The sequence below is a fragment of the Pan paniscus genome, chromosome 18, assembly GCF_029289425.2.
Source record: "Pan paniscus chromosome 18, NHGRI_mPanPan1-v2.0_pri, whole genome shotgun sequence".
Taxonomy (NCBI): Eukaryota; Metazoa; Chordata; class Mammalia; order Primates; family Hominidae; genus Pan; species Pan paniscus.
Window position 1 is genome coordinate 2,265,065 of NC_073267.2, and position 26,925 is coordinate 2,291,989.

Genomic DNA, 26,925 nt, shown 5'->3' on the forward strand with positions numbered 1-26,925 from the left:
GCCGGCAGGGGCGCGCACGGGGCCCAGCGCTAGCTACAAGCTGCTTGGGCAGACCTGAGGAGGGCAGTGCCTCCTTCCTCCCGTGAACAGACGTCCTAGGCCACTAAGTGCCATCTGCAGCCACAGGGAAGAGCCAGAGGGCCTGGCGAGAAGCACGGTGCCGAGTGGGGTGGGGGCCGAGAGTGCGCGGGCGGGCTCAGGTGTCCAAACCTGGGCCCAGGCAGGGAGGGAGGCTGCCGCAGAGCCTCCTGGAGCCCGCAGTGCTGGACTCCCCACGGAGCGTGCTGGGCAGAGGCTCCACAGGGCCCCTACTGCTTCTGAAGCTGCCAGCCCCAGCTTCCTGAGCAGGGCAGACACCTCCCACGGGTCAGCCTCCTCCCAAACACCGGAGAACAATGGTGCTGAGGCAGGCCAGGGACCACTCCCAGCCGTGTGGGCGCCCTCAGCAGAGAGGAGCCACATTGCCGTCACCAGGAGCACCAGGCCAGTGGGAGCAGAGCCCGTGTCAAGGCCCGCCATGCCACTCACCTGTGTTGGAGCGAGGCAGAGGAGGGGGTTTGGCCGTGCTGGCTGCCGGCACCGACAGTGATTTGTACAGGGCTGTGTCCCGGTGCTCCTTGAAGCGCTCAGCCGCCATGAGGGCGTTGGACAGCTCCTGCAGGGGCATGTTGTTGATGTCCGAGGAGAAAGGGCTGAGCGGGTTCTCCAGGCTCATCAGCCAGCTGGTGTTCCCTGCGGAGGCGGCAGCACCTTTGGCCTGAGGCCAGCGCCTCCCCTTACCCATCTCTGGCCCCCCAGGGGCCTCCTGGCCTGGGCCCTGGCTTTGCCCTCATGCTCCCTCCCACAATCCTCAGGACCACGATGTCGGAGCCAGCGCTGCTCTGACGGCCACCCACCCTGCTGCCCCCCTCAGCCCCTGCCTCGAGGCCAGGCTCGGCCAGGCACCTCAGAGCAGCGGCCTCCAGCCCACAGCCTCACAGTCCGGACCCAAGGCCTCCACGAGGGCTGGAACCCCTACTCCTTGCACCCCTCAGCCACAGCACACCCAGGCGCCCCTGGGCTCTGGGCCTCTGCGGAGGCTCCCTCTGCCCCTGGGAACAGGCTGAGCTGTGCCCCCATGTTGGTATGCTTTAGTCCCAACCCCAGGAACTCAGAACGGGACTGTCTCTGGAGACTGGGTTTCAGAAAGCTAATTACGGCTAGCAAGGGACCAGAGCGGACCCTAAGCCTGGTTTAGGGTCCTCCCAAGAGGACCTTAAACTGGTTTAAGGTGACTGGTTTCCTCCCAAGAGGAGATTCACACGCAGACATCCAGGAAAGAGCCTGTGAGGACACAGGGAAAAAACCATCTGCATGCCAAGGACTGAGGCCTCTGAGGAGCACCTCCTGCCGAGGAGCACCTTGGTCTCGGACTTGCAGCCTCCAGGCAGGGAGGGGAACTCTCTGCCATGGAAGCCACTTGGTTCGCCACAGGCCCCTGCCCCACCTCAGCCACCTGGATCGCCCCTCACAGCTCACCTCTGGAGACTTACAAGTTACCCCCAAATGGCTGGGCGCGGTGGCTCACGCCTGTAATCCCAGCACTTTGGGAGGCCAAGGCGGGCGGATCACGAGGTCAGGAGATTGAGACCATCCTGGCTAACACAGTGAAACCCCATCTCTACTAGAAATACAAAAAAATTGGCCAGGCGTGGTGGGGGGCGCCTGTGGTCCCAGCTACTCAGGAGGCTGAGGCAGGAGAATGGCGTGAACCCGGGAGGCGGAGCTTGCAGTGAGCCGAGATTGCGCCACTGCGTTCTAGCATGGGCCACAGAGCAAGACTCTGTCTCAAAAAAAAAAAACAAAAGTTACCCCCAAATACCCCAAGAGGGCCAAGTCTGCAATCGCCCCTGAGTGTCCACAGCTCTGTGGGTGACTGGCAGAAAGATGGCGCTCAGGCCAGCCCCGCCCAGTACCTGTGGGCCTCCGGACCAGGATCTCCGCCCAGCCCTGGGTCAGCAGGGGCACATAGGCCGCCAGGTTCGTCTTCTCCTGCATAGGAACCCGGGTGCCAGCTGAGGCCTTCTCAGGTTTCACGGCTGGTGCAGTCCGTGGTCCTGGAGAAGTGGCACTGCCCAGGAACTGGGAAGCCGGCACGTCCAGGGCGCCAACTCGAAGACCATGGCCCCCTGAAGAAGAGGGCAGAGGACTGGTGACCACCACTTACCTGATGCAAAACCACCAGCCTCAAGCTGAATGCTCCCCCCGAGCCTGGCAAGCTAGTGCCACAGGCAGCCAGAGACGGTGGCAGCTCTGCCCTTGGGGCAGGGCCCACCACAGTGCTAGCCTCAGTGGACCCAGGGCCACAGGGAGGGACCCAGAACCTGTCCTGCAGTCAGACCACGGCTCGCTGGAGCAGAGAAGGGCTCCAGGACTGAGCCGAGCTGAAAACCCGCAGGAAACACCAGCACCCACAGCAGGCCCCTCTGCAGCAAGTGGGCCACACTCCACCACGCCACGGCTCTGGGGTGAGCTGTGGAAGCCTCACCCCAGAGTCAGGACGTGGGCCGGGCCTGAAGCCAGCCACCCCGGCCCCTGGGCTAGGGGCCTTCCTGAACACTGGGACCAGCAGCAGCAACTGAGGGAGCCCCGGTGCCTGTGTGGAAGTGGCTGGGGCCAAGGCTCACCCGACATGGAACGGACGCGGTCCCGGGCCCCACGGGACACCTGCTGCCCAGCCTGGGACTCCAGCTTGGCCGGCGCCTCCTTGGTCTGTCTCACATGCACACCGGGGCTGGAGCTGAGAAGAGAATCCAACGCACAGGGTGGACTCAGTCCCCAGGCTGGTACGAGGGTGCCACGTGGGCCTGGGCTCAGGACAGCCGGTGTCAAGGCTGGCAGGCGCGGAGGAAAGGAAGGTGCAGTCACCTCGACTCCGGGCCGGACTGCAGCTCCCCCGAGTCCAGGCCTAGTAACGACCGGGTCCCGGTTCCCACGCTTGTCGTCACAGTGACAAGCTTGTTCCCAACCAGCCAGGTTTTGGTCCTGCCACCCGCTAGGAGGAACTCGCCCACAGGAGACCTAGAAGACAGGGAGCGTGAAACCCAGCTCGCCCGTGGAGCTCCCGCAGGCCCACCCAGCCCTGTAGTGCCGCCTGGACCTCTTCGGCACAGCCGTGAAGTTGGAGAAGACGTATCGAGCCATCATGTCCAGACAGGTTTCCGTCAGCTCCAGGTGGAGGTTTTTCAGACTATCGTCAGCCTGGGCCACCGAGTTCTCATCTGCAGACCCCAAGCTGGCACTGGTGAGGGACGTCTGTATCCTGCTGGAGGGAGAGGCCGTGACCAGGGTCAGGGTGCCAGGTAGGGCGGGCCGAGCCGCCTATCACCAAGGGCCAAAGCTCAATGCATGCACGGCTGAGGACCTCGCTCGGAAAGACCCCAACAGGGCGTGGGCGGCCCAGCGAGCCTCAGCTTGAGAATCACGTGGACCACATTGTCCCAGAGAACAGGGAGACGCTGGGTGGGGAAGACCAGGCCTACTGGTCGGAGCAGACTCAGGAGGCTAGAGACCGACATCCCCCTCACCGAAGCCCACGGGAGCACTAGGTTACGGCCTCGCGGCGAAACGGTGTAGTCATGCAGAGAGGCGGAGGCCACACAGACAGGCCCAGATTGCATTCTGCCCGCAGGCTGCCTCCGGCAAGCACACAGAGGTCTGGGATCCCCATGTGGCCTTCCACCCTCACCCTCAGGCAGGCGAGCAGCTGCCTGAGCTCCACACCCAGTGACAGGGAAGAGGCTTATGGGGGTTCATTCTGATACAAATTTCATAGCCCCTAGGCAATATTTTGCTCATGATACAGAATGTGCTAGAAAATGGCTTTAAGCCTCACCGAGCACCCCTACCACCCCAACCCCTGGCCAAGTCCCACCCAGCAGAGGCCAGCCTGAGGTGAGGAGGTGGATGGACTGAGGGCCATGGGACCCCTAGGCCTACGAGGGGCTTCCAGGAGGAGACAGGTATCCCCTCTGCCAGTGCCAGCAGCGATGACCCACAGGCAGGTGACAGCCGAGAGCCCGAGAGCCCACACTTGCACCCAGACACTGCAGGGAGAACTAAGACCATGGCCTGGGGCCCAGGCCCATGTCCATGCCCTGGAGGATCCTAGCCCCCACCCAGGCCCTCCCAGGCTGCCCCACCCCAGCACCCTCCACAAATGCCCCTTGTTCCCTTTCAGCCACAACAAAAAATAAACCTTGTTGAGAAGAAAGCCCGAAGAAAAACGTCCATTCTAGAGAATACGAAAAGGCCAAAACCAGGAGCGGTGTCTCCCCCAACCCACACTGCGGCCCTTGGGGACAGCCTGGGGAGGCTGCTGCCCGGCACGCCTGGCTCTCTCGGAGCGGCACCCCGAGGGGGCCTGGGGATGCGTGCAGCCAGCCCGTGCTCATACGGGGCCTGGGGACAGAATGCAACCTTTCCACCCCTCGTCACCGGCTCCCCCTGGGCTGGCCAGGGCGGACACGGGCAGACGATGAGGTCATGCAAGCAGCCCCATGCACTGCCACCCAGGTGCTCACGGGGCCAAGCTCCAGGGTCCGTGCCCCCCACCCGACAGTCCCGCTACCTGCGGACCACATGTTCAGACACACTGATGCTGCGGCACCGGAAGGCCTCGGCTGCAGAGCTCTCCTTGAATTCTTTCACGGGTGGAGAGTTATTCAAGCCTTGTTTGGGGGGTCTGGCTATCCTCAGACTATCGGGTGAGGAAGGAGCCCCAACGCCCCAGAGAGCCCAGCTCCCGGGAAGGGGAGAACAAGCCAGTGGAGGGGTGAGGAGGAAAGGTCCCAGGCCACAGGGTCAGGATGGAGAGATCCCGCGGGTGAGATGAGCAAAAAGAGCCATGCCAAAGGGCAGTTAGCGGGGAAGAGACAGAAAACAAAAATGCATGATAATACGTCTGGTAAACATGACTGAGAACAAGTAAGGCTTCACGCATGACACCAAAACAAACGTCAGTGCAAATTAAACGTGTGTGGGTCACCCCCACGGCAGATTCCAGGCTGTGCTGGCCAGGCAATCCCACCCACCCGCGGAAGGCAGGCACCGCCCAGCTCTGACCGAGGAGGCACTGAGGCCTCAGTGGCCAGGCCCTGAAGGTCACTAGGAAAAGAGACCAAGACCCCAGAAAGTAGTCTCTGGCCATAATGGCCGAGCTTGGCCTCCGGCCCCCAGGGGCTGGAGAGAACAGCTTCCGAGTTGAGGTCACGCTGGAAAATGCCGTATTCCCATCTAGGGAAAGCCAAAATAGCTCGGGCAGGAAGGTGGGGGGCAGGAGGAGAAAGCCGTTCAAATGAAATGCAAACAAGAACACAGAGGCCGGCTCAGCTCTTTGCGATCCGGCAAGGCGGCAGTGATGAAGCAGAGTCCCCGGCTAGCAGCAGGCTGGGGGCTGCAGAGGAGGGGGCAGCTCCAGACAAGGCCGGCTCCTTCGAGGGGCTCAGGCGCCTACAGCTTGCACCCCAACCCCCAATTCCACAAGTAGGTGCCTGTGGCACACGCGACCAGGACCCAGGCCACCACAGCCAACCTGCTGAGGGGCTGAGGGGTGTTAGCGGCCCTTGCAGGTCCTGCCCTGCCTCACATACTCCAGGGCACACAGGACCCATTTCCACTCACTGACTTGGAGGCACCGTCAGCCAGGCCACAGCCCCATGTCCTTCCCCACCCCACACCGACTCCAGGCACACCCCCGCAGGCCGTACCTCTTGGGTCTCTCGTTGAGACTAGTACTCCGGGCCCTGAAGCTGTCCTTCTCGGGGGTGTCATCAAAAGACAAGAGGACATTGGACCGCAGGCCCTGGCAGAGTGAGCACACCCAGACAGTGAGGGGTGGCAATGGGGGGTGGAGGCCCTCACCAGGCCTGCGGGGTGCCCCCTGGCCAGGGACAAGCTGCAGGCTAGGGGCAAGGCGGCAGCACCCAGCTCCCACCCCTCAATGCCTGCCGCACATCAAACCCCTGCAGGCTGCCCAGCAGAGCCCCCAGCGCCACAGGCACAGCCCCAAACACCCTCCCACTGCCCTCTACCTGCCTGTCACTCTGCCCTACCATGGACAGCCAAGGGCAAAGCAAGCCCTGGCCTACCAAGAGACACAGGCTTCACGGGCCCTGAGCCCACCTTAGTGATGAAAGGGACGAAATCCTTCCGGAAGGGCAGGCGGCACCTGATGAACCACATGGCTATGACGTGATGGGCCAGACACACGATGTACTGATTAAACCTGAGATGAGAAGGGGGCTGGCACTCCATCCTGGCAGCAGGGAAACATCCCCAGGGCATGAAGTGCAAAAAACCGAGGCGCTCAGGCCTTGGGGACAAAGGCTGCCAGGGCTTTCTGCCGCAAGGCCTGGCCGGGGCCACGGCTGGGAGGCACAGGGCCTGGGGCGACCACTCACTTGGAGGGGTTGGTGTACGGCAGGGAGATGGCGAACACACTGGCATACTGCTCCGCGGCAAAGTTCCTGTAGAGGTGCGGCAGCCTGGCCAGAGCTGCGGTAATGAAGAGGGTGGTCAGGGGAGCCGGGGTCCCATGCAGCGCCTCTGAAGGCCAACACGGCTGCTCTGCCCACGGCAGCGATGGGGTGCTGCAGAGGAGAGAAGGCCACGACCACACGGACGTGGCTTTCCCGACCCTGGCCTCAACTCTCCGTCCCATGGCTAGCCAACCACAGCTCCTGGGCCAATTCGAGCTGTGGCCTACCATTTGTGTGATCCGTGAGGAAAGACTTCCGCACCTCTTTTTTTTTTTTTTTTTTTTTTTTGAGATGAGTCTGGCTCTGTCGCCCAGGCTGGAGTGCAGTGGCGCGATCCCGGCTCACTGCAAGCTCCACCCCCTGGGTTCACGCCATTCTCCTGCCTCAGCCTCCCAAGTAGCTGGGACTACAGGCGCCCGCCACCACGCCTGGCTAATTTTTTTGTACTTTTACTAGAGACGGGGTTTCACCGTGTTCGCCAGATGGTCTCGATCTCCTGACCTCATGATCTGCCTGCCTCGGCCTCCCAAAGTGCTGGGATTACAGGCGTGAGCCACCGCACCCGGCCTCACTTCTCTCTTTTTTCTTTTTTGAGACGGTGTCTTGCTCTGTTGCCCAGGCTGGAGTGCGGTGGCGTGATCTCAGCTCACTACAAGCTCCGCCTCCTGGGTTCATGAGATTCTCCTGCCTCCTGCCTTAGCCTCCTGAGTAGCTGGGACTACAGGCACCCGCCACCACACCCGGCTAATTTTTGTATTTTTAGTAGAGACAGGGTTTCGCCAGGTTGGCCAGGCTGGTCTCGAACTCCTGACCTCAGGTGATCCACCCGCCTCGGCCTCCCACAGTGCTGGGATGACAGGCCTGAGCCACCGCGCCCGGCCAGGCTTCTACGCTTCTAAAGGGTTATAAACAAAACAGAAAGACCGACAGGACCTGCATGTGGCCCACAAAGCACACACGATCTTCTCTCCAGCCTCTACACCAAGTGCTGGCCCAGCGGTGCCCTTCTGCCATCTCAACATTGAGGGCCTGCCCAGATGCGCACAGGCAGTGAGGGGAAGGGACAGGCACCTGAGCTCCTGAAGTCACAGTCTGGGGGAAGCGAACAAAGCCCCCCTGAAGCGGCGTGTGCTCTGTTGGACAGAGAGGAGGCCCAAAACCAGGGGAGGGCCACTGCTCGGGGGGGAAGAGGCTTCTTCAAGGAGGGGCGTTCACATGGACACTAGAGGGGTGAGAGGAGCCGCCCCTCAAGGCCAGGAAGGAGAGCACTCATGGCAGCCGGGCAGAGACGCCCAGGCCCTGAGGCAGCAGAAGGCGAGACACCCAGGTTCCCCAAGGAGTCCTGAGAGAGGGCACCAGAGAAGCCCGCACAGGTTACACAGCCCGAACCACTCGGGTGCGTGCGCAGGCAGGGCGGGGACTCACTGGACAGGAACTCCAGCAGTGGGACGGCCATGCTGGCTGTGGCCGAGATGTGCGTGAGCTTCACCACCAGAACAGGCAGCGCCTTGATGATGATGTCAGGCATCTCCACGCTGCAGATGGACAAGGCCACGACGCACTGGCTGGCACAGCGGTGGATGAGGCCCTGCTCCAGGCAGTAGACCATCTCGCGCTGCAGGAGACAGGACACCTCAGGCCCCACCCGCTTGCAGCAGAGGCAGCCTCGCCTCCCCCTCGCCAACCTCGAGTGCTCCACCGGGAGAACAGCCGAGGCTTAGGAAGTCCCTGAATGCCTGTGGGGCAGAGCCAGCAGTGCTGAGCTACCCGAGCAGACTCTGCACAGCAGACTGCTCCGGTCAGTTGCATTCCGACACGATCCCACAGGCCAACAGAACCCAGACACGCTGGGCTCTCATCCCCTGGTTCTGGGCCCTTCACAGGCTGTCTGTGTTGCAAGAGGCAGTGCTGCCTGAAGTGGCAAAGCCACCAGATCCCACACTAACCCTGGGCAGTGTCTTCCATGAGGACAGCAGAAGATGAGCGGAGCTCAGGCAGAGCCCGGGGCCAGATGACCTGCCAGGCAGTGTCCCGGGAACAGCTTCCATTTCCCAAAGCCGGCCTCACCCCTCGGATACACTGAGGGCCAGTAAGGCCTCAGAACCTGCAGCCCAGCAAGGCTGGCTATGCTTTGAGGCAAGACCCATGAGGACCCAGTGAGCCTCTCAGAGGGGCTGAAGGGGCCCAACAGGGTGGGGCTGAGCCTGAGGGATGGGAACCCAACAACAGCTCCCTACAGGGCCACCATCAGAAGCTGAGGCAGGGGCACAGATGGGCCAAGCCTCAGAGTCAGCATCTCCTGGCGGGCATGGCCCTGAGCGGAGGCCAGAATCTCTAGGACACCAGCTCCTTGTCCCGGAGGGTCATGTCAAAGAGAGGTGTGGAAGAATGCGACTGGGACGGGGGCGTGAGGCAGATCGCAGGTGAAGGGACAGTTTCCGGCACCTGATGGGGCGTGGAGGGAGGCAGAAGCCAGACTCTCTGGCCTGCCCACCCTGCGCCTCAGAACCAGCCCAGCTCCACCAACCGGCATGGCCACCTGCCCCATGGGACAGCAGGGACAAGCCAGGCAACGCTCTACAGAGAGCAGAGATGCTGTCTGGGGTGGACAGGGAACACTGGACGGCTCCCAGGCCCCAAAGAGAGCTAGAAGCACCAGGGAATCGGATGTCCCCACTCTGGGCATCTGGCAGCCACCCAGGGAAGCAGAGCCAACTCACTCATCCCTGGCCTGGCAGAAACTCGTTTATGAGAAAAATGTGGGGCCTACCTGGGCCAGGCCCTCGAATCCCAGGCCCCATCAAGCTCGCCTGTCCTGCTCTGACCTCCTACCTGTTTGGTTTTGTCCAGGTAGTTATGGTAAGAGATTAATGCTGTCAGCACTGGAACCACGGCCAGGTGCAAGTCAGTTCTGGAGAAGCCTTCTGGGGCGCCTCGGAGCCGCTCCAGTGTCTTTGGGCCTGAAAGCTGATGGCCAAATCCAGGCATGAAACCCCTCCCCAGCGGCCAGGTCACGGGGTAGCCAGAGGGGCTGGGGAGGCCCTGGGAACGCAGGCCCAGGAAAGGGGGCAAAGGGGCTGGGGAGCCTTCTTGCCTCCCTCCCAGGAAGGGCCTCCCTTTCAGAGTGGTGGGAGTGCCTGCCAAGTAACACACCAGGAATGTGAGGTGAACGGCACGGGAGCCCCACTTAGGAAAAGCACAGATGGGAGACGTCCACATTCAGTGACACGCCCTTGGCTGGGGACCTCTGACGTCAGTCCCAAAAGCTGCGAGCTGGGGCAGGGGTCCCTCCACCCTGCCCAAGGCACAGTCTGCGCTCCAGAGTGCAGCTGAGTCTGAGGGAAACGGAGCCCGAGCCCGAAGGGTCTCACTCGCTCTGCCCAGAGGCTCGCAGTCTTTTGGGGAAAAACCCTACTGGGTCCCCCACCCCAACCCCAGGCCGGCCGTGGTACCATGGAGCAGAGAGCAGAGCACAGCTGGTCCACACTGCAAGGGGAAGTAAAGATGAGCACTTTATAGCGCAGGGACTCAGGCAGCCTGCCCAGAACCAGCTTCAGCACCTTCCAGTCAGACTCCTGCGAGGAGAGGAGGCATCAGGACAGGGCCTTCTGGACCCTGGAGACAGAGGCGGAAGCTAGCATCTGAGGCTCTGCTTTGTGGCTGGACAGCGGCAAGGGCTATGGAGCCCCGTTCTCAGCCAGGGGAGCCTGCCCAGCGCAGGCCTCTGTCCCTGCAGCTGCTCGGGGAAGGGGGAAGGCTCAGCTCTGAGGGAGGGCTGCCCTCCACAGGCCAGACAGGGAGGGAGGCCCAGCAGGCAGGTGGCAGCTCCCTGTCCTCCTGGCCCGGCCCCACTCACCTGCTTCAAGCACTGCAGCAGGACGCGGAAGAGCAGGGAGTAGGGCACGGACCCCAGCCGCACGGCGGGGCCTGCAGGCGCCGGGCCAGGAGGCCCTGTGGGAGGAGAAAGGGGGCCGCTGGTCTTCTTCTCAGAGCCTCTCTCTGGCTCCCTGCAGAAGCAAGACAAGCAGCTGAGGCCAAGTCCCCGCAGCAGGCACAGAACAGACTGGGCTCTTCCCAACCCTGGGACATCCCTCAGACATGCAAACAGCGCCACCACGGCCCCAGCGCCTCTGACGCCCTGAGCCTCATGGGCCGTGGGGGAGGTCCCGCGTACATGTAGTCGCAGACGCAGTAGGGGCTGAACCGCACAACTCCATCCTTGTTGGGCAGGCCCAGGCGGTGCAGTGAGTCGGCCCGCAGCAGCAACAGGAAGTCAAAGGCCTGTCAGGAAGAGGATGGTGAAACCCAGAGCCAAGCTCGTGCAGGCCCAGGACAGGCGGCGTCCCACCTGCTCAGACCCACGTCCAGCACCACAGGCACTCAGAAAAGGCCACCTGCTGATGTGCACACACCCACGTCCCAACACAGACACAGGCTCTGTCCTGGTGACACCGGAGGCCCAGCACCCACAGCCTCCTCCCTCCCTTGCCTCGGAGCTCACAGAGCCTGGTGTCCCCACCACCACAGCTGGGCCCGCCTGGGATGGAAGGGATGGGCGCCTCGCCCCTCTGGCAGCACCACACGCCCCCAACTGCCAGAAAGCGGAGCTCAGCTCCCAGTCCTGCCACTTCTTCCATCGACAGGCTGAACAGAACTCTGAGGCCACAGGGGTGGCCCCAGAGAGTACCTGCTCTAGGAGGGAGGGCTCCCATCCCAGTCACCTGTGCTCAGCCTAGTGCCAACATCCATAGCGCAAACTCAGCGAAACTCCTCCAGCCCTGTTCTGCCCAGCCCTGTTCTGCCCATCCCTGCCCTGCCCTCTCAGCTCTGCCCTCTCCAGCCCTGCCCTGCCCTCTCAGCTCTGCCCTCTCCAGCCCTGCCCTGCCCTCTCAGCTCTTCCCTGTGCCGCCCACCTGCCCAGCCCTCTGCTGCAGGTCCTTCACAGATTCTGCAGCACCAGGAGCGTCAGGGCCATGCACTGCCCCGGAAGTCGCCGTGCGTCCTTTTCTCTGCCCCAACCTATGTCACCGTGCGGCTTAGAGCGACAAGCCACAGATGTGTGGACTGCAGGCAGAGGGAAGGACACCAGGACTGGGGAGGCTGCGGCCACAGTGGGTGCAGAGGAAGGACGGTCAGCTGAGGCCCCATCCTGGGGCCGTCTCTGCAGCTTCCAGGAACCGCACCTGCCGAGACGGGGATACCTGGCTGGGCCCCCAGGAACTGGCTGCGCAACCCCACCCACCATACCTGCAGCCGGATGCTGCTCGCGATTGGCAGGGTGTAGCTGTGCTTGTAGTGGAGCTGAATGTGGCTGACCAGCATCTCATACACACGCGTGGCGTGGCTTGCAGGCAGGGTGTACAGCTTGGTCTGCAGAGAGAGAGGACGCAGCTCACCACGGCGCAGGAGGTGAAAACGCAGTCCTAAGACAGCACCCTTGTCCCGGAGCAGGGGCCGGGGCGGCTTCTCTAGGGCGTGTGCTTGAAAACACACGACCTTCAAACCCAGGACCACCAGGGCTCTCTCTCCACAGCAGCAAAAAGTAAAACCCAACCTCGTGCCCATCTCATCATCAGGGCAGTCATCAACAGGTGAGGAAGAGTCCATTCAATGGAGAAGCTCCAGCTGCGTGGCAGACAGGGCAGAATGGGGCGGGGAGTGTGCGCTGCAGGGCGATCCCAGGTGTAGGCAGCCCATCCCAAAAGGTCAAGGGCACCTCCCAGACACATGCGGCAAGGTGTGAAGAGCATCTGTTGCCTCCAGCAACCCTGGGGCCGAGGCCAGCAGGAGCCAGGGGAAATCTGGCCTGAGGGACCCTTTGCAGCACTCTGGAGGTAAGTGGTTACAATGTTATTCTTTTAAAGAAATGATTAACACCTTTAAATGATTAAAAAATCATTGAAAGAAATGACTGAGGCCAGGTGTGGTGGCTCACGCCTGTAATCCCAGCACTTTGGGAGGCTGAAGTGGGTGGATCACGAAGTTAGGAGTTCAAGACCAGCCTGACCTACATGGAGAAAGCCCATCTCGACTAAAACTACAAAATTAGGCCGGGCACAGTGGCTCACGCCTGTAATCCCAGCACTTTGGGAAGCCGAGGCGGGTGGATCATGAGGTCAGGAGATCAAGACCATCCTGGCTAACATGGTGAAACCCTGTCTCTACTAAAAACACAAAAAAATTAGCCGGGTGTGGTGGCGGGCGCCTGTAGTCCCAGCTACTTGGGAGGCTGAGGCAGGAGAATGGCGTGAACCCAGGAGGCAGAGCTTGCAGTGAGCCGAGACCGCGCCACTGCACTCCAGCCTGGGCGACAGAGCAAGACTGTCTCAAAAAAAAAAAAAAAATTAGCCAGGTGTGGTGGTGCGCACCCGTCATCTCAGCTACTCAGGAGGCTGAGGCAGGAGAATTGCTTGAACCTGGGAGGCAGAGGTTGCAGTGAGGTGAGATCGTGCCGCTGCACTCCAGCCTGGGTGACATAGTGGTGAGACTCTGTCTCAAAAAAATAAAGAAATGAAAACAGCCAGAACCAGGACTCTGCCTCAACTAGGAAATATCTCAGTTCTGCAGCCCAGACCCTCAGGCCTCCAGGGCTGGAGTTCCAAGTAAGGGCAACAGAACCTCTTTCCTTCCCTCTGCAGAAGCAGGAAGGTTCTCAGTTCTTCCAGGCCATAGGCCCCCACAGCCCAGCACACCCCTTCCCAACCAGTCAGTAAAGAGCATGGTGCTCATGTGGATGAGACACCAAGGAGGTGATGCCTGTTTTTCCTTTTTGTTTTGTTTTTGAGACGTTGTTTCATTCTTGTTGCCTAGGCTGGAGTGCAATGGCGTGATCTGGGCTTACTGCACCCTCTGCCTCATGGGTTCAAGTGATTCTCCTGCCTCAGCCTCCCGAGTAGCTGGGACTACAGGCATGCGCCACCACGCCCGGCTAATTTTGTATTTTTAGTAGAGACGGGGTTTCTCCATGTTGGTCAGGCTGGTCTTGAACTCCCAACCTCAGGTGATCCACCCACCTCAGCCTCCCAAAGTGCTGGGATTACGGGCATGAGCCACTACACCCGACTGATGCCTGGTTTTTAATCAAACACCACGGCCAGGTGTGGTGGCTCATGCCTGTAATCCCAGCACTTTGGGAGGCTATGGTGGGAGAACTGCTTGAGGCCAGGAGGTTGATGCCAGCCTGGGCAACATAGCAAGACCCCATCTCTACAAAAAATGAAAAAATTAGCCAGGTGTGGTGACGTGTGCCTATGGTCCCAGCTACTTGGGAGGCCGAGGCAGGACGATCACTTGGTCACAGGAGTTCAAGGCTGCACTGAGCTATGGTCACAGCACTGCACCCCAGCCTGGGCGACAGAGTGAGATCTTGTCTCAAAAAATTAATTAAAAAAAAAAATCATCACTACTTTCAACTTCCATGGCAAGAAATAAAAACCCATGACATATAAACATGACAGGAAATTGTTCTACCATCCAACATCTTAAGGATGAGCTTTTGAGCAAACTGATTCACACATTATATTTTACACGATACTGACACTGACAGTCACACGTAAGTGATGCTGTGAGGCTTTGAAAACTAGAGGCAGGCCGGGCGTGGTGGCTCACACCTGTAATCCCAGCACTTTGGGAGGCCAAGGCGGGAGGATCACCTGAGGTCAGGAGTTTAAGACCAGCCTGGTCAACATGGTGAAACCCAGTTTCTACTAATAATACAAAAAATTAGCCGAGCGTGTTGGCAGGTGCCTGTAATCCGAGATACTCAGGAGGCTGAGGTAGGAGAATCGCCTGAACCCAAGAGGCGAAGGTTGCAGTGAGCCAAGATCGCGCCACTGCACTCCACTCCAGCCTGGGCGACAGAGTGAGACTGTATCAAAAAAAAAAAAAAAAAGATAAATCAGGACCCTTACATGCTGCTCGAGTGGATGGAAAATGGCACAGCACCAGTGGAAAACAGCCTGGTATCGCCTTGAAACACCAAATGCAGACTAAACCTAGGGCCCAACAATTCACTCCTAGGTGCAGACCCAAAAGTGAAAATGCAGGCCCGGCGGAGCCCTCGTAGGAGAAGGTTCACAGCAGCACCACTCACCGCAGCTGCAAGGCGGACACAGGCCAAATGTCCACCAATGGAGGAACAGACAGACAAAATGTGCTCCTTCCAGATGATGGAATACTACTCAGCCATGAAAAGGAGGGCAGCACCAACAGCTGCCACAACCTGGACGGGCCTGGACACATGGCGCTGGGTGGAACAATCCAGTCAGCAGACAGGAAACTGTTCTACCATCCAACATCTTATGGATGAATTTTGTGTGATTCCACTTCCATGAAATGTTGAGAGTAGGTAAATCCACAGAGACAGGAAGCAGCTTGATGGTACCCGGGGGTACGGGAGCAACGGGGGATGGGAGCGTGTGCTACTGGTATGCTCAGGAGGTTCTCAAGCTGACTGTGGGGATGGCTGCAGAGCTCTGTGAATTTACTGAAAACCATTGAACTGTTCACTGTGAATGGGTAAATTGCATGATATGTAAATTAAATCTCAACAAAACAGCTGCAAATATTAAACGGACTGCAGGGCAGGAATGGAGGGCCACCCTTACTTCCCAGGTGCTGTGCTGGGTGACGAGGGCAAGCGCCACGCTGAGGATGGTACATGGTTCCGGCCCTGACTCACGAGCACAGAGACAGGCTCTGGTCAGGGCGTACAACAGGGCCTCTCGCATCCATCCCTCCACAAGAGCAGGAGGAAGGTCCTGCTGCCTGCTGGGACCACCGCACCCTCAGCAAATCCAGGGAGGGTGTGGGTCCCGCTGGGGAACAAACTCCAACACAGCGCAGATGCAGCTGGTGGACGCTAGCCATGCGCGCCCCGGGAGCAGAGGCCTCGTGCAGAACACCCACCTGAAGGATGACCAGAAGCCCCAGGACGGCTGTCTTCACATCCTCCAAGGAGGCCGAGTATGCGGCCACATCCCTTTCTTCCAGCTCCGGGGGTGGGGAGAGGGAGCGGGCCATCACCTTTGAAGAGAAGGCCAGGACTTACACACAGGCTCATGGTTCTGAGTCAGTAGCTGTGAGAACACTTTCTACCATAAACACCTTTTTTTTTTTTTGAGATCGAGTCTTGCTCTGTCGCCCAGGCTGGAGTGCGGTGGCACAATCTCAGCTCACTACAAGCTCCGCCTCCCAGGTTCACGCCATTCTCCTGCCTCAGCCTCCCCAGTAGCTAGGACTACAGGCACCCGCCACCACGCCCAGCTAATTTTTTGTATTTTTAGTAGAGACGGGGTTTCACCGTGTTAGCCAGGATGGTCTTGATCTCCTGACCTCGTGATCCGCCTGCCTTGGCCTCCCAAAGTGCTGGGATTACAGGCATGAGCCACTGTGCCCGGCCCTTTTTTTTTTTCTTTTTGAGACAGAGTCTTGCTCTGTCGTCCAGGCTGGAGTGCAGTGGCAGAATCTTGGCTCACTGCAACCTTCACCTCCTAGGTTCAAGCGATTCTCCTGCCTCAACCTCCCGAGCAGCTGGGATTGCAGGTGCCCGCCACCACGTGCAGCTAATTTTTATATTTTTAGTAGAGACAGGATTTCACCATGTTGGCCAGGCTGGTCTTGAACTCCTGAACTCAAGCAATCCACCTGCCTCAGCCTCCCAAAATGCTGAGATTACAGGCGTGAGCCACTGTGCCCGGCCTTCATCTTTATTGCTCAAAAGCAAAGATGCCCTTTATACCCGAGTGACTGTGCAGAAACCAAAATGCATCTGAAAATCAAACAGCAAAGCTGTTGGCTGGGCAGGGAGGACGGCAGGCCAAAGCCCCAGCCCCAGGTCTGGGCTCCAGCGTCGGTCCAGGAGGCCCAGCCCAGCTGTCCCAGAGTGTGACAGGACACCCATGTCCAGGACTTTCAGTCAGGACACAAATCCAGCAGTGGCAGGCCCTGCACAGGCCTCGGGACACCCACCCTGCAGGGAGGGGAGCCTCACCTACGGACACAGCCATCCGGTCACTCGAAGAAGAGGACAGAGGGCCCAGAGGCCATTTCTGCCCATGGAGCTCTGGCACCCTAGCACCCGGCCCTGGGTGCAACGGCTCTCACCTTCTCGATGATGTCCAGCAGGCTGTTGAAGTGGTGTGTATGGCAGCCCTCTGCCAGGTCCACCAGCAACTGGGTGGCCAGCTTTCGGACCTGGTGGTCTTTATCCTCGGGGATGTGTGAGAGCTGCGAGATGACCACTGAGTTAATCAGCTCCTCCTGCACAGGCACAAGGGAGGCCAATGAGCGCCAGCCCAACGAGGGCCACATCTCGTGACACTTCCAATTCCTCAGGAACCGACCCGCAAGCAGCGGACATGTCCCTCGGGACTTCAGCACAGCTGGGCAGGGAGCACAAGCACCCGCTGAGCGCGACTCAGAGACCCCGGGGCCCCTTCCAGGGATCCTGTCCAGCTCCTCGTTCAGAAGGCTGGTGAGCACCGCAGGGTGGCCGGGCACAGACACGGGGCCCACGACACAAGGAGCAGCCGAGGTGAGGCCCTGCCCTTCACTGTCACAGCCGAGAACCCCTCCCACATGGTGCTGCGCGTGTGTGCGTGAGGGTGTGTGTGGCTGTGTGCACGCATGGGCATGTGCACGTGTGTGCCTGTGCATGCGTGAATACGCGTGTGTGTGCATGCTGTGCTGAGGACAGCGTGAGTTTTCACAGAAGCAGGTAAAAAGTTCCACAGGAACAGAGACCAGGACAAGACCAGCCCTGATGGGAGAAGCCAGAGGACCCAGAGGAACTTCCGGGAGGCCCTTAGCTCCCTCAGACAGAATGCGGGATCGCAATGCCCAGCAAAGGGCAATTCAAGGACAGTGGACGCTGGGGAGAGGAGCAGAGTGGGCAGCTCTCAGGAGGGCAGGACTGCGAGGCTGCAGGGAGGAGTGCGGTGGGAAGGGACAGCCTCAGAGCCTAAGCTGCGCCTCCTGGGAAAGGGGTATGACTGGCAGGCACACAAATGTCTCTCAACGAAGGTGGGCCTGGGGCCACAGAGCTCCCAGAGGAGGGAGTGGAGAGGGAGAGCCCGCAGAGGAGAGACCAGGCAGGGCTGGCGATCACGCAGGTGCACAGGGTGAACGTCATGACAGAAACGGAAGACAATGTCCCCATGCAAGACTGGTTGAAACAAACTCACACAGAATTTTTAAGAGGCTCCTGTGTTGGGTGAAAACCGGCCGGAGCTCCCTGAGGGCAGGCACTGTGCCTTCCTTGCTACTTGGCCACGTGTCAAGGCCTGGCAGAGGCACCCAGGACGAGCAAGCCAGTGAATGAACAGGGGTAAACAGACCACGCTGGGGGCTGCAGAGGGTCCGGCAGGACCGAAGTCCCAGGCAGAGCCCGGCTCTGCGGGAGCACGTGCACAACGGAGACAGCCCGCCCCACGGAGAAACAGCCCTGAGCCCCCAGCTGCGGCCGCCTGGACACGCACCTCATAGAACTGCCTGTTGATGAGCAGCACAAAGGACAGCACGTCCAGCACCTTGATGCGCACGGCGCCTCGGGACTCGCTCCTGCGGGACGGCAGCCTGCTGGGGCGGGTGGAGAGTGCCCGGCCACAGCCCCACACCAGCCTGTCTGCCTGGCGCAGGCCAGCCCGACTCTGGGTCCTCCCGCGGCCAGGCACACAGGGCACAGAGCTCTGCTTCCCAGGGAGCATCTCTCCAGACGACCCCCCAAAAGAGGGAGCCCGGTGGCGTCATGAGAGGACCTGTCCTGCTGGACTGGAAAGCAAGCTAGCACCTGCTCACCCAGAGCCAGGGCTCTCCAGAGGCAGAGAGGAGGGCCCTTATCATCGGGCATCCTGAGACCCAGCCCGGGTGGGCCCCAGACAGAGACAGGGCCAGGCTCCAGGTGCCAGGCAAGGCTACAGAGGACCCCCTACCTGAAGAATCTCTCCATCAGCGCCTGCAGGTTCTGAATCCAGCCGTCCTTGGCCGGGTGGATGGACTGCGCTCTATAGGAGATCAGGTTCAGGAGGGAGGACTCCTGTCAAAAGAAGAGCCGGTGTTGCCCCTCTGCCCCTCGGGCGCTCTCCTTCTCCACACTGGGCTGCTGGTCGAGAGGCTGGTTTGCTGTCAGAGCCCAGCCGCCTCACAGCCTGCAGCCCACAGCCCAGACACAAAGGCACTCCTGGCAGCGGGGAAGACTTGTGTCCAAACCCATGGAAAAGCCTGGGCCCTAAGCTGAGTGTTCCTGGCAAAATGACTGCGGCCGCCTGGGAGCCACAGGACTCTACAGAGCCGGATGGAAGCTTGCTCCACACAGGTGGGAGGAAACTGATGGGTGGGCTAGCCCCGAGCTTGTTAGCAAACACGTGCTGTGCCCGCCAGCCTTCCCTGACGAGTGCAGAAACCTGGAAAGCAGGCGCCCACCTGGCCCTTGGCTTCTGAGGCTCAGAAAGCTGCACTTCACCCAGCACCCGGCCCCTCCCCACCAGCCAAAGCCCAAAGGCCCCACCCAGGAGGGAGTCTCACAGGCCTCTGGTCCGCACATCTCTCCACCAGTTCAAAGTATCTCTCCTGAGACCCGTGGAACTCGTTCTGGTCACACAGCTCCTCCACCGTGGTCAACAGGTCATGGACGATGGTCCTGAGCTCCGGGCTGTCCAAGGTCTGCAGTACCAGGCACGATGACACAGGCTGACTTCCACTCCCCACCTGGACTTGGCACCAGAGGCCTCGCTACACACCCACCACATGGAGACGCCCTCAGCCCTCTCAGGCCGCTCTGGGCCGCATGGGGACAGACGCCCCCAGCCCTCTGAGGCCGCTCCGGGCCTCATGGGTTGAGACACCCCCCAGATCCTCTCCAGGGGCCACCCTGACCCACGTGGCCCAGGACACCCCCCAGATCCTCTCAAGGGGCCACAGTGGCTGTGATGGCAGCTGCTGTTCCTGCCCGTACCCCACCCCCCAAGGAATCTTGGCTGTGCCCATGCAGCCGGGCCAAGAAGGAAGCTCGGGCAGGAGGGCCAAGAGTAGCCACAACTACAAGCCTTTCTTGCCTCTCCCAGGTCCAGCCTCTTTTAGAAGCCCCAGGCTATGGCCTCTGCCATTGCCACCAGCGGTCGGGGGCAATGCTCTGGCCCAGCGACAGGCTCTGAGAGGACTTCAGTCCCTGCTAAGTCCGGGCGAAGTCCCGGCCTCCCTTCTGCTGCCTGGCCTCCTGTACATCACCCGCCCCAGGCTCCAGGAAAAGGCACAGCCCTGAGGCTGCTGGATACTAGCCTCGCCTCCCCAGGGCCCCTGTGCTGATGAGCCCGTGTGGCTGTGGAGTCCTCCTTAAAGCTGTGGTTAACAGACTCGACTAATGCGGTCCTCCAAAGTCATGCGGAAGCCACACTAGCATCCCTCTGGGAACTGTGCCGGGGCCCACTCAGGCCACGAAGGCGGCCTGCAGGTCACTCTGCGGACTGTGGGCAGCACTGGCCCAGCCCCGGCTCACCTACTGCATATTCCTGTCTGGGGCCTAAACGATGCACCACGTCTGGAAAAATCAGACCTGTCTCCGGTGGAAGGTGGATGAGCACCACTGCGAATCACCAGAGAACACGGTTCTGGCAGTCTCTGCGGGACCCCCAGAGATGGGGCCCAAGGTACCATCTTCCGAGTGGGCTGAGCCTGCCTGTCTGGGGTCCCGGTGCTCCCCGGAGCTCCTGCCCCCACCCCACCTGGAGCTGCTGAAGGAGCCGTTCGATGATGTTCAGCAGAATGTCCCACGCCACCACCTGGAGCTCCTTCCTATACTTCTTGATGAGCCTGGTGATGGACAGGACGATCTCATAGGACACCACCTCATTCGGACATGCCATGGCCTGGAACAAGAGCCCGGCCAGCACACAGGGTCAGAGCTGCTTGCTTGCTTGCTGTGGGACGCCCTCCCAGTCACCCTTGGGACCGGGAGTAGCACGCCTGAGCCCGCAGTGCCCACCACACGTGTATCAGGGGCCGCAGAAACAGCAGGTGGGGCGCCCAGGAGGGGTTTCTACATGCTCCAGCACGGTCAGGACCCAGACGGGCCCCACCCCCATGCCTGCCTGCAAAGTCCCTGACTCGGACAGACCAGCAACTGAATCCTGGGCACCCGGTGGGCCAGCCCAGCAGCAACTGAAAGCTGCCCTGAGTTCGGCTGCAAGCTGTGCACAAAGACAACATCCCCCCACCGCCCCTACGGGGAGGGGGGTAGCAGGAAGAGCAGAGGATCAGGAAAGCCCTGTGACCCACACCGCAGCTCATCACTATAAAACCAGGACGACGTGATCGCCCCACCCTCCAGGGAGCTGTGAGCACAGAACGAGGACGGACACAAAAAGCGCTGTCATCACGGGGCACTGCGGAAACTGAAGCTGTACCACCAGCGTCTGTGCCACGGCGTCATTGCAGAGACAGGACAAGATCAGCACTTGACAAAACAGAGCCGCCAACAGCAAGAGAACGGCTACCCCCGAGGCGGCGTTCACCCCTCCACTGCCAACTCCAGAAGGTGAAACTCGCAAGATGTAAGGTTTGCTTGAGAATAAAGCCTTTGGGCTGGGCGCAGTGGCTCATGCCTATAATCTCAGCACTTTGGGAGACCAAGGCAGGTGGATCACCTGAGGTCAGGAGTTCAAGACCAGCCTGACCAACATGGTGAAACCCCACCTCTAATAAAAATACAAAACATTAGCCTTGGCCGGGCACAGTGACTCATACCTATAATTCCAGCACTTTGGGAGGCTGAGGCTGGCGGATCACCTGAGGTCGGGAGTTTGAGACCAGCCTGACCAATGTGGAGAAACCCCGTCTCTACTAAAAATACAAAATTAGCTGTGTGTAGTGGCCCATGCCTATAATCCCAGCTACTCAGGAGGCTGAGGCAGGAGAATGGCTTGAACCTGGGAGGCGGAGGTTGCACTGAGCCAAGATCGCGCCATTGCACTCCAGCCTGGGCAATAAGAGCGAAACTCTGTCTCATTAAAAAAAAAAAAAAAAACCATTAGCCAGGCACTGTGGCAGGCACCTGTAATCCCAGCTACTCAGGAGGCTGAGGCAGAATGGCTTGAACTGGGGAGGCAGAGGTTGCAGTGAGCCGAGATCGCACCATTGCACTCCAGCCTGGGCAACAAGAGTAAAACTCCGTCTCAAAAAAAAAAAAAAAAGAGAGAGAAAAAAGCCTTTGGCCAAGCATGGTGGCTCACACCTGTAATCCTAGCACTTTGGGAGTCTGAGGTGGGTGGATCACTTGAGGTCAGGAATTCGAGACCAGCCTGGCCAACATGGCGAAACCCCGTCTCCACTAAAAACACAAAATTAGCCAGGCATGGTACCAGGCACCTGTAATCCCAGCTACTCAGGAGGCTGAGGCAATAGAATCACTTGAATCCGGGAGGCGGAGATTGCAGTCAGCCAAGCAGAAAGAGCAGAACTCCTTCTCAAAAAAAAAAAAAAAAGACTAAAGCCTACACAGGGCCCCAAACCTCACCCCCAGCTGCAAAGCAACTGCCTGGAAAGGCCTAGAAATGCCACCGCAGCCCCCGCAGCAGGACCCCCAGTGGGATGGGTGGGCAGGCGTGAGGGGAGCTCTCCCGTTCCTGCCAGCTCACTGCGCACAGAAACCGCCTTACCTGGTAAAATGATGGCAACACAGATGTCGGCGAGTTCCTGAGAGAATAGAGCCGGTGGGCTCCCCAGAGAGCCATGCCCACAAAAAACACGGCTCCTCTCAGCAGGGGCGCGTCCTCCATGTAGGCTCTAAAAGTGTTCCCCAGAGAGACGGAATGTGAGCAGGGCCCTGGCCCAGGGTCCGCCATGGATGTGTGAGGTTGCCGAGGCTCCTGCAGCAGCCCCAGAGGTCCCTGTGCTTGGGGGGGGGGCAGGAGCACCGCTGGGGAAGGGCAGGGAACAGAGGCCAGCAGTAACACTCTTGTTCACTCCTGCGCACAGGCGGCAGCCCATCACTGCTGACCACGCTGTGAGCTACAGGTCATGCCAGGGACAGGAAGCAGGCAAGAGGGATGGCCCACAGCCTCGCAGTCTGGGGGAGACAGGCGCCAGCCACATAATCTCCCAGGTAAACGCAAAATCTCTTCCTCCAATCACAGCCAAGAAGGAAAGCCACAGCAAAAACTACTCAGGGAGGTGGGGGAGTCAGTGACCACGCTAAGACCTCAGTAAACAGAGTAACTCGGCAAAGGTGGAAGAACCTGCTGGCAAGAGGAATCAGGGCATGCACAAGCCCTTGGTGGAGGGGAGAAGGCAAGATGGAGGAAAGGAGAGATGCAGGGGGTGGGGCAGGGCTGGGAGAGATGCAGGGGCCGAGGCAGGGCTGGGAGAGATGCAGGGGCCGAGGCAGGGCTGGGAGAGATGCAGGGGCCGAGGCAGGGCTGGGAGAGATGCAGGGGCCGAGGCAGGGCTGGGAGAGATGCAGGGGCCGAGGCAGGGCTGGGAGAGATGCAGGGGCCGAGGCAGGGCTGGGAGAGATGCAGGGGCCGAGGCAGGGCTGGGAGAGATGCAGGGGCCGAGGCAGGGCTGGGAGAGATGCAGGGGCCGAGGCAGGGCTGGGAGAGATGCAGGGGCCGAGGCAGGGCTGGGAGAGATGCAGGGGCCGAGGCAGGGCTGGGAGAGATGCAGGGGCCGAGGCAGGGCTGGGAGAGATGCAGGGGCCGAGGCAGGGCTGGGAGAGATGCAGGGGCCGAGGCAGGGCTGGGAGAGATGCAGGGGCCGAGGCAGGGCTGGGAGAGATGCAGGGGCCGAGGCAGGGCTGGGAGAGATGCAGGGGCCGAGGCAGGGCTCGAGAGATGCAGGGGCCGAGGCAGGGCTGGGAGAGATGCAGGGGCCGAGCCAGGGCTGGGAGAGATGCAGGGCTGAGGCAGGGCTGGCCCCAGGGCCTGGTTCCATAGGAGAAGCCTACATCCCAAGGGCGCTGGGAACCACCTGGCTTCCGGCAAAGGGTGACACCGACATATCTGTGTCAGAAAAAGGCCACCCGGGTGCTGCATGGAGTGGGCTTCAGGAGGCGCGGATGGATACAGGAGAGCAGGAGGGGGAGCTGGCAGCATGGGTGGGAGGCCAGGGTGTGGGCAGAGCTGAGCCATCTCTAATGGCTAAAGCAACAAAAGTGGCCACAGCCTGGCTGTGGGGGTGAGGGCAAGGGCAACGTCAAGCCAAGACCTCAAGCCTCGCCTTGTAACAGGCTAAGTAGTTGGGGAGCACCGCTGGAGGACGTCCGAGCATGGGGCAGGCACTGAGCTGGGTGTGGATATTCTGTTGAACTGACAGAGGAAGGAGAGGACAGGGGCTGCATCCTAGAAGTCATGGGCCTCGCTATAGTGAGAGCCTCTGGAACAGCTGCCCGAAAGGACAAGGACTCTCTAAGCCAGTGTGTGCTTGGCAAGGGACACTGGGGCTGCCTCGAGGGCTGTGCTGGCCTCCACTGCCCTGTGCCCCACCCACCACACTCACCTGTCCTCCATGAGGTGGCACATGTTGTAGATGGCGCTGTGGCCCAGGTGGGTGCCAAGGAGGTTCCGCATCAGCTGCGAGACACAATGCGTGTCAGGGGCTGGCAGGCACAAGCCCTGCCCCCAGCCCCAGTCCCGCTGCTGGCCCCGCCTGGCTGCTGCCCTATAGCCACCCAAGGTCCGGCCAGCTCGCCACCATCTCCTCCCAAAGACAGAGGCAGCAGGGTTCTCAAAATGCCACCAAAACCCTGACCTCAGCTCAACTGCCTGGGAAAATGACACTGGCCGTCCCTCAACAGGCCATTGTCTGGCCACCCCAAGAATCAGACAACCATTCATGGGAGACAAGATGGCCCTTGTCCCATCCATGTGCTCTCAGGAACCTTCCAGAGCAGTTTCAGAAACCCCACCTTCCAGCAAGGCTCGCAGAGCTCCTTGACGTTGATGGTGCGACAGAGGGTAACGATGAACAGCGGGAGGCTCTCAGCCGGCAGGCAGTTGTAGCAGACCACGGCGTCCAGCACCTGCAGGGAGACCTGGTGGAGAGGGAGACGGCTCACGCCCGTCCTACCCCAGCTCCTCCCCACAGGAGAGGACACCCAGGCTTCCTTCCCACCTCCTTCAGCCTGCGCTGCCACCTCTCCCCGCTGCCATGGCACCCTCTCTCCAAGCCACAGGGCAAGCGGGCATGTGGGAAGCACCTGACGTCCCTGTCACTGTGGGTCATTGATGCTGTCATCCACCCTGAGCTACATCTCCACATGGAGGCGCCCAGCTATCCTGACTTACATGGGGGACTCCTGAGGCTCAGAGAGACCGAGCAGCTTGCCCAGGGCTACACAGCCAGCAGGTGGCACACAGGGCTCAACCCCCAAGCCCCAGCCTCAGAGAAACCAGGGTGAAATAGGCCGGCCCTGGGGAGGGGAGGCACTGACCTCTATGTCCACAGAGGACGCGGTCCGGACGCACAGCAGACAGATCATCCTGCAGGGAGCACCGAGCTCAGTCCCGGCAGCACTGCCTGGATGGCCGAGCCACCACGGGCTGTGGTCTAGTCACTCTATGACGTCAATAACACGCATGGCTCGTCCTCCCTGGGGGTCCCACCCACCCAACAAGCACTCAGGTGCCTGCTGTGCGCCAGCCACTGCTCTCGGTGCTGGGTGTTCAGCATGAGTGAGACAGAGCTCATGCAACATTCTAAACAAACAACAACAAAAAGACAACCAAGACATCAGATGAGAGCTAAACAGAAGATAGCTACGTACTTCTCTTTTTTTTTTTTTTTTTTGAGATGGAGTTTTGCTCTTTCACCCAGGCTGGAGTGCAGTGGCACGATCTCCGCTCACTGCAACCTCTGCCTTCCGGTTTCAAGCAATTCTCCTGCCTCAGCCTCCTGAGTGGCTGGGATTACAGGCTCCCACCACCATGCCCGGCTAATTTTTGTATTTTTAGTAGAGACAGGGTTTCACCATGTTGGCCAGGCTGGTCTCGAACTCCTGACCTCGTGATCCGCCTGCCTCGGCCTCCCAAAGTGCTGAGATTACAGGCGTGAGCCATTGTGCCCAGCCCAACCTCTATTTTTTTGGTGGTTTCAATTTATTCACTGCAGAGCTGAACTTAGGACCATTATCAGAACAGGATCTCAATTCTTTTCTTACTGAACCATCCTTGCGATGTACTCGTCCAGGTAACAGCTATTGAATTTGACCAAGTTCACCAGCACCAGAAGGAATTCCGAGGACAAGCCAACATCCATCCACTGCAGGACAAAGTCAGCTGTGGGAGAAGCGGCGGCGGTTTGCGAGGACGCCAAATCTACATCTCCCACTCACCTCCCCCTCCCCACGCAGGACAGTGTGTCCAAACCCGTCACTGCCAGAAACCCCATCATCAGTCCCCCGGCAGCAACAGACAGACCACGCACTGGGCCCGAAGAGGCTCAGGGGAGCCCAGGCAGGCCGGCTACGCACGGACACTAGGATCTACCACCCCTGGGGCTGCACAGAGGGTCTGTGCCGAGGCGGCAGCAGAAGTGTGTATGCCGTACACTCAGGGCCCAACCCGAGGCTGGGAGACGCCGACATCACCAGACTCCTGGGCGTTCCCCACCCCCAGCAGAGAGCGGCTTGGAGGAGACGTGTGCACACTTGGCTGCCGGCCACGTCACCTCAGACAGGAAACCTGATGTTAGGCACCTGGCCGGCACCTGTCCCGCAGGCAGCCCAGCCACTGAGGCCCTTTTCTGGGCGACAGAACAGCAGAGCCAGAGTCAGACCGATCTCTTCCTCCTCTTTCTCTACTTCCCAGAATCATGACACAGAGACCCAAAACTAATGGAAACCTCCCACCGCAGGATGGCAGGAGGAAGGTCCACAAAGTGGAGAAAGGAGGAGGAAGACGGGACCAGTACGCTCCGGCTGAGACCAAGTCAGCAGCACCACCTCCCAGTGACAGAACTCGCCCAGCTCCTGCCGTTGCAGAGGTGTTCGGAGGCCCCAAGCCCCAGAGACTCACAGTCAGCAGGTCTGGGGTGAAGGCCAGGACTCTGCATTTTTAACACGTGCCTCGGGGGCACTCCGGCCACGCATGTGAGCCCAGGTGCATGAAGCAGGGTGGGCATACCCGCTGCAGGCCATCCCTGAGAACGGCAGCCCCTCCCCAGCCCCAGGTCCTTCCCATCCCAGGTTACACTTGATCGTCAAGACCAGAGAAACCTCCAACCCAAGGTGGCACCCACCCAGCTCTTCCTCCAAGTAGGTGATGTGTCTCCCATTGTCTGTGAGGGCCTTGAAAACCTCCAGCCTTTCGTGAAGGTCTTCGTTGGAAGGGTAATCCTTGATGACCTTAAAGAAGAGGGCTCTGAGGACCCCCAAACGCTCGCCCTAAAGACAAAAGCCACAGGATCAGCAGAGCCTGCC

General features: G+C 60.2%; 1 protein-coding gene across 16 annotated transcripts in view; it reads right to left on the reverse strand.

The window, feature by feature from the left end:
- Positions 1–26,925, reverse strand: part of TSC2 (TSC complex subunit 2) — a 39,977-nt gene that overhangs the window by 6,405 nt on the left and 6,647 nt on the right. For 4 of the 16 annotated variants that reach the window (XM_055100639.2, XM_063598196.1, XM_008959831.4 and 1 more), the window contains exons 5-31: positions 26,745–26,889; positions 25,666–25,783; positions 24,940–24,988; positions 24,415–24,540; positions 24,006–24,079; positions 22,169–22,295; positions 20,237–20,380; positions 19,041–19,178; positions 18,449–18,552; positions 17,996–18,077; positions 16,623–16,778; positions 15,426–15,542; positions 11,766–11,888; positions 10,693–10,799; positions 10,375–10,525; positions 9,971–10,093; positions 9,351–9,485; positions 7,944–8,133; positions 6,441–6,534; positions 6,163–6,265; positions 5,748–5,842; positions 4,610–4,738; positions 3,140–3,301; positions 2,908–3,060; positions 2,667–2,779; positions 1,956–2,168; positions 529–732 (exon numbers count right to left, since the gene is read on the reverse strand). In XM_055100639.2, coding sequence (XP_054956614.2) covers positions 529–732; positions 1,956–2,168; positions 2,667–2,779; positions 2,908–3,060; positions 3,140–3,301; positions 4,610–4,738; positions 5,748–5,842; positions 6,163–6,265; positions 6,441–6,534; positions 7,944–8,133; positions 9,351–9,485; positions 9,971–10,093; positions 10,375–10,525; positions 10,693–10,799; positions 11,766–11,888; positions 15,426–15,542; positions 16,623–16,778; positions 17,996–18,077; positions 18,449–18,552; positions 19,041–19,178; positions 20,237–20,380; positions 22,169–22,295; positions 24,006–24,079; positions 24,415–24,540; positions 24,940–24,988; positions 25,666–25,783; positions 26,745–26,889 — 3,475 coding nt within the window. Of the gene's footprint in view, positions 1–528; positions 733–1,955; positions 2,169–2,666; positions 2,780–2,907; positions 3,061–3,139; positions 3,305–4,609; positions 4,739–5,747; positions 5,843–6,162; positions 6,266–6,440; positions 6,535–7,943; positions 8,134–9,350; positions 9,486–9,970; positions 10,094–10,374; positions 10,526–10,692; positions 10,800–11,765; positions 11,889–15,425; positions 15,543–16,622; positions 16,779–17,995; positions 18,078–18,448; positions 18,553–19,040; positions 19,179–20,236; positions 20,381–22,168; positions 22,296–24,005; positions 24,080–24,414; positions 24,541–24,939; positions 24,989–25,665; positions 25,784–26,744; positions 26,890–26,925 lie in introns of all 16 variants that reach the window. The other 12 variants (XM_003807694.7, XM_063598195.1, XM_003807695.4 and 9 more) reach the window with 3 other exon arrangements.